The sequence below is a fragment of the Etheostoma spectabile genome, chromosome 1 (genome assembly GCF_008692095.1).
Source record: "Etheostoma spectabile isolate EspeVRDwgs_2016 chromosome 1, UIUC_Espe_1.0, whole genome shotgun sequence".
In the NCBI taxonomy this organism is placed as follows: domain Eukaryota; kingdom Metazoa; phylum Chordata; class Actinopteri; order Perciformes; family Percidae; genus Etheostoma; species Etheostoma spectabile.
The window spans coordinates 18,657,812-18,664,580 of record NC_045733.1 but is presented as its reverse complement, the minus strand read 5'-3'; the positions used below and the strand labels follow the sequence as shown (position 1 = coordinate 18,664,580).

General features: G+C 39.7%; 1 protein-coding gene across 1 annotated transcript in view; it reads right to left on the bottom strand.

Annotated features, from left to right (window-relative positions):
• Positions 1-2,930: 2,930 nt before the first annotated feature.
• trip4 (thyroid hormone receptor interactor 4) overlaps positions 2,931-6,769 on the bottom strand; it is an 83,317-nt gene continuing 79,478 nt past the window's right edge. The window contains exon 13 of the mRNA XM_032516095.1: positions 2,931-3,772. Coding sequence (XP_032371986.1) covers positions 3,708-3,772 — 65 coding nt within the window. The 3' untranslated portion in view covers positions 2,931-3,707. The remainder of the gene's footprint in view (positions 3,773-6,769) is intronic.

Below are 6,769 nucleotides of genomic sequence, written 5' to 3'. Positions count from 1 at the left end.
TTTTTTATATAGTTCCTTTGTACATCCACCCTGGCTCGACAGGCAGAGCTCCATGACACATTATGAGATGGATGAGCCACAAGCTGTTCCCAGGTTGTATTGTTCCCCAGCCCGCCGCCACCTCTTCTAAAGTGCTCCAAAGCCTAATTCCTCTTCCAGGCCTGTGGGGATGGGGGGATGGGACCCTGCACACACAATCCAATCAGTCTCTCAGCAAGCACACAAAGGTCCTGCTGCTTCTACAACTGGAAACTTGGCTTGATAGTAAGGAGGGCATACTGCTGGACTGGAGTCAATTGCATTTAATTTTAATCAGGAGATTCAGCTGGGCATCTTATTACACCCAAATGATGAATACCTTCACTTTTTATGTTTAATTTAATTTAAAACAAGTGCTAACTGGATGAATGTTGGACGACAACGGGAATTTTAGCTGGAGTTCTTACTAGTGCTCGGAATTAGATGACGCCCTGCTTGTTACATTCCTTCATCCACTGTGATTAGTCTCTCTCCCCTCTCAGCCAGCATCATTAACAGCAGGGTGGATGGTTTGTGACATGGCAGAAACAGCCCCGGGCACACCGATCAAGCATAAAAACATCACAAAGCAAGTTGGAGTGATTTAAAGAAAACCTTCGACATTTTGGAGAAATGTACTTCTTTGTTTCTGGTGGACAGTTGGATGAGAAAATTGATACCACGCACATGTCTATTCACATGAAGTCAGCAGCTGGCGCAAAGACTGGAACCAGGGGTAAACAGCTAGCCCAGCTCTGTCCAAAGATAACAAAATCCACCTAAAGCTCTCAAATAAACATGCTATGTGTTGTTTAATCCGTATTAAAGTAAAATCAACATTTGCTGTTTTACGGGGGGTTATGTACCATGCCATTTCTTGGCTTCGAGCAATTACCAAACAGAGACCTAAGGAAGTTACTGCGCCTGGACAAGTAACAGGTAACAGGTCCGTGGATTTTGTTATCTTTGCACACAATCAAGCTAGTTGTTTCCCCGTTTCCAGTTTGCTAAGATAAGCTAACTGGCTCCCGCCTGTAGCTTCATAATTAACAGAGGTCTTCTCATCTAACTGCCAGAAAGCAAGTACATTTCTTTCCCAAAATTTCGAACTATTCCTTTAAAAACAGGATAACATTTCATCTGTTGCAGCTCACCATAGCTCAGACAACTTGGCTCTTTTCCCATTTAAATGGGTCACCTGCCTACAGCATTTCTTCCACATAATTACAGCACATCTTTTGTGCATGAAAAACCAACAGCACATGATCTTATGGTTTATCTAAAGAGGCTTAGTAAAAACTGCATGTGCTTAATTGTTCAGCATGACAGCACAGAGCCTTTGTTTATGTGAACTTGGGATGTCTGTTCTCATCCGGAGAAATGCCCCTGATCTGGAAGAGAGAAGAAAAGGCCACCCACAGGGCAAGTAGCTGTCATCGTTGATTCACTGTGGACTGAATTTAGTAAATTCTTAAGCAGGCTCTCTGAAGAAAAAACCACCTTCTATGGAGAAACTCTACAAAAGAGACCTCTTACATTCTCTGGGTGGGAGATTACTGGGAGGGCTGGTGCAATTATGCGTTCTCATGCTGAATGGAGTGGAGCAGAGTTGTAGCTAATCTGCAACTCAAACAAGAGTAAATCTAAGCTAATCAACAGCGAATTACAATGCCAGGCACAGGCAAAAACATAACTCAGGATGGGTGTGTGTGCTGGTGATTCATGCTATGCTTCTCAAACCATGGTGAAATACGCCCTTGGGCAAAAACAGCTTAGTCAAAGAGCCACTCAACACACTGGGAAGGAAATAAACATACGTAGCACTGCATTGTGTTTATTGTAAAATGTTGAAATACAATATGACATTACACAGGCAGAGAATCAACTTAGAGCCTGTCACAACACTTGAACCTGAGCAAATACTTTATAATTAAGGTGCCATAAATCTCAGTGTACTATAAGCACAAGACCTTTAAGAAGTCTAAATACATGATTTCAGAGGTTGTAATCTGTGCATGTTGCTTAATAGATTGATGTCTTACTTGTTTTTAAAGCAAGCGAAGACACTGTCATAAATGTGATAACCCCTTAAGAAGCATGCTAACCCATGGCTTATAAGTCATACCAAACTATTATTCAGGACTAAATAATTCCTTCAAGACATGAGTGTAGCTCTGTAAAAGCCTGATTGTTCGGGTTTCAAGTGAGCGCTGGAATGCTTTTATTCTGAGGATTCAACAGTGCGAACAATCCGGGGTAATCCTAAAGAATTTCTCATCTTAATACGGCAACTTAAGTTAATATACCACTTGTGATGTACAATCATGTTGAAGTATCTTTGTGATTAAGTGCGGGATTAATGGCTAAAGGGGCAGAAAGTTGAAATGAAGAATTTGCATTGCCAACCACACAGCAACAAGGGTGGTTAATTTATTTCCATTTAAGGATACAGTATAATCCTTTAAGATTTTCACCACATTAAATCCATTAATTCTGTTATAGCCAATAAATGTATTTACACTCATTAGTTACCTCACTATGAATTAGTTTGCATTGTCAGTGGCGGAGTCTGCCATTCCTTTGCTGGATCCAAATGACATGCACAAGAAATCCAAAGGAAAGAAGACTGTTTAGACTTGAAATATCCTTACTTCCAAAGAACCCAAGGGTTTTCCTCAGCTTTGGTTGTGATGCTGCAGGTACAGGAATGTTAAACACCATCCAGGAAGTCCAGGTCAAATAATAAATCTACGAGTCTGATGGTTTATCAGACTGTGGTTAATTCTCCTTTGAGGCATGTTTTACAACTTGGAAAATGTGTTGCGGCAACAATCATTTTCTCCTCCAGCTTAATGCTTGCGGGGTAAACAATACACTTAGCATGCTACAAGTTATGGAATGTAGACATGTGATTAGTCTAAACAGTGTGTTGCTGGGTGAAGTCGCATTACGCTGATCAGCCAGGATCAACATTTTTGCTTGACGACCGTGCATTGTATTTGCTGGAGTCCTCTGCGCCACCCCCCTCCCCGCTGTTCCAATGAAATAGTCTAATTGAAATGAATGAAAAGGCTGTGTTTATTAACGCAGCGCTATCGTTGGTCTGAATGGTCTTAGGTGTGAGTAGAGTAAAGACCGGCCTGCCTCTGAAGAGGAGGAGAGAGAAAGAGCACTTCTCTTTTGGGTTTTAGGTTCTTGAATAAAAATAAAGCCAAAATCTTTTTTGTCTCCTTTACCTCATAAAAACCTGATAAGCAAATTAAAACACAAAAAGTCATTTCTAGTTTACTTTATGTGCTCTGAGATGACAGGTACATGAAGGCAGACCATTTTCTAAAAGATGCCATCCAAATTTAAGAAAAGAAAGAATTTTTTATTTCAAATCAAATTAATTGGAATAGTAGAAGCACATCATTCAAGTTTTTATTTCTGCACACAATCAAAATAGAGACAAAGCAGAATGTAGAAATTTGTGTAACAAAAACATTGTGTACTGCAAGCAATTTCCCGTATATTGAATCCAAATGCCACTAATCAACCACACGGACAGAGCTGCTGTCAGCTTTGATAAGTCGTGATAAAATGTCAGGTGTAGAACCCAGTGTAGAATAAGCCATTTTTTGGAAAACATAATTTGCCTTGTTCCCATGAGGCAAGACTGTTTTTCCTCCTCAGCTTCTCCTCTGACATCAGTCTGCAGCTGATGGGACCAGCCCCTTCTTGGCACCCTGGTGGTACTGAGTCTCAAGCTTCCCTGCAAGAAAAAAAGGGGGAAAGGGAAGAGTGGGCGGGGAGAAAAGAGGAAGGGATAAATCAAAACACCATCAAAGGGGCACTGACCTTTCTGAAAGCTCAAGGCCAGCTGATTAGAGGCGGCCTCGGATAGACAGTAGAGCGAGAGAGATAGAGACAATGAGGGAAAAGGCCAAAAAGACCTTTTATTCCACTGCAAAGAGGGATTGGACCACAACATTTGTTGGCAGCAAAATAAGGTGTCTTTTAAATCAGTTACATAGATGTGCATTCATTATAATCTAATGGAACATACACATACAAAAAAATGCAAGTAAATCCACCTCGTAATGTTGTTAAGTCTAATACAAATGACATTCATACAACATTATAAAGCCATGCAGGCTGTCATGACATAAACTAATTAAAACAATCACAATTGTTATTTAAAGAAAACTCATTACGTAGATCTTTAAAATCGCTCAGAGGAACGAGTGTCTCATACTTCCGGTTGCTTTGCGGTTTATTCCAGCGAAATGCATAGTATTCTGTGGTCTGGTGTCATGGTTGTTCACTTTGAACTGAACTAAAGGTGTTAAGTATCTCAGCAACTTCCAGGAGATAGCATGGCTGTATAAATGAAAACACAGGTGTGCCTTCTGGATGTGAGCAATGACTATCAGACCTTTTTGCAGGGCAACGGCTTTTATTTTAGTAATGCAAAAATCACAACTTATAAAAATAACCAGGGCCACACAGAATCTGCAAAATCTGAAAACTCTAAAAAGAACATCTGAAAAAGTTTGGGTCTGATAACAGCGTAATAATTATCGTTATAATTAGGATATATTTAAACTTACTCATAGCTGGTGCTGATTGCAGATGGCTACAAAATGGTATTGCCAGCATATGAATGGACATTCCATGTTCATTTGGAAAATAAATAGTATTTGTGTGTACAGTAAATAGTAGGGGGCCTAATAATGATCCTTGTTGGACACCTTTATCAGCCATCTTGATTTGAAACCATATGCAACTACAGCCCACTAGCAGAAATACATGATTTGTAACAGGTGTAATGGAATAATCAAAACCAAAGGAAATGTGAAAGCACTTTCATTAGTAACGAATAAACATAACCCAACAGTCGTTTCTTAGCGTTCTCCATTGATGCATCCAAGGAATGTTAATTTCTGTGTATGTTTCTTGGTCTGCCAAGATAGTAACAGTCAAGGATTCTTTCATTAAGCTCTTTGTTTTGATTGTGTAGCAGAGCGAGCTGAGAGCACCTGCACAAACTTGCTGATTAGCAGACTGCCATCCCCAAGCCATAAAACAGTAGCCTTCATTGTTGTGAGAATCTCCATGGTTATAATTTATTGCTCACAGATTCATGCGAAGCTCAGATGAGAATGTTTACAAAGATGAAAACGGCTGAGAATCTTAAAGAGGGATTTGATCAAGTTGCTATTTATATAAATGCCTGTTGCTATGTTGTGTAAACAAAACTACTGTAGCCACTGACCGAGCTAACCTTCTAACACATTGTAACTGACAGCTTTCTCTCTCTCTCAATACAGTATTCACAATATCAATCACAACATCAAATTCCTCCATAAAGACTCAGTCTCTGAAACTATGGTCCGCTGTGTTGTCATTCTCTCTGCGGAGAACAACCTTAGCTGGGGTTTAATAAACTGTGCTGACCCTCATCATTAACTGCAAGGCAAATAATAACCCTGTGTCTCTCTGCCTAACACAAGCCTCCTGCCTGTCAACCCACAGCATTAGCTGGCTGTTTTTCCCATGGCTGAGGCAGGGGAAAAAATTATACAAGTGTGACAGGCAGGGTTGGTGTTTGTCACTTGTGCTTTCTTTTCATGTTGTCACGTTATGGCTGAACTCTGTGGGTAGTAGCAGCAAAAACAAGGTGTTTAGGAGAAGTGCTGTTTGCTCACCCTTTCCAAGCCTGTCTGAATGGCTGACAGTGTCTGTCTGTTCTGCCAGAAGTGAGTGCTGCTTAGGCGTGGAAACACCTAGCATTTTTTGAGTGAATATTGCCAAACAGTTATCCAAAATTGCTTAAAAGATAAATCCACCACAATAGAAATGCATAATTCTTGATTCTTTTTGGGCATTGTGCGTGTGAGAGATTGACTCAATGTAGTGGAAAATTGTCTCTGGCAGTTTTTCCTGTCATGACATTTCCATGAAATATTGTGTATGCGCATATGTGAAAGCAAACTGATTGAATAAGTAATAACAAGCACTCACGGCATGAGCAGTTAGCAGTTGTACTGTGTTAGTTACTCATTTGGCATATGTCAACACAGTTAGCCCAATGTGCATCATAGCAATGAGCTTCAAGGACACTTGAAAATGCACCAAAAAGTAAATATTTTCAATAAAATACCTTTTGCTGGGTGTATGAAGCACATTAAAGTGATAATTCAGATTTCTTGCATAAAATACAAGTCCTGTAATAAGTGATCTCCCAGTCACAATATGATCAAGAGCAAAAACAAACGTTAAACCACAACACCATGTAAAAAAGTTGTAACCATTCACAATAAATGACAACATGTTGAATGTATTTACATAGCTTGATTTGGCTCTACAACCTTATTCAAGTCACCCACTGGCTGGAAGAGTCACACTGATATCAGTTGCAATCAGGGATGAACAAATAGGGTCAAAATCATAATCACGATTATTTTGATCAATATTGAGATCACGATTTATTATTGTGATTGTGATCATGATATACGTATTATTATTTGTTGATTTTAACCCAAACAAATTTTATTGTCACATAGGTTATTTATAACTGCTTTCACATCCATATTGTGCTACATTCTGACTAATACATCCATATTGTGCATCCATATTGTGCTACATTGAAGTTGTGTGTTGCATGCCCGTTATCTACCGGACAAATATGGTACCTCATTACGGTGCCACTTGAATGTCTGCGCTGCTCTCTGATGCTCCAAAACAGACGTTAGAGGCAACAGAAACA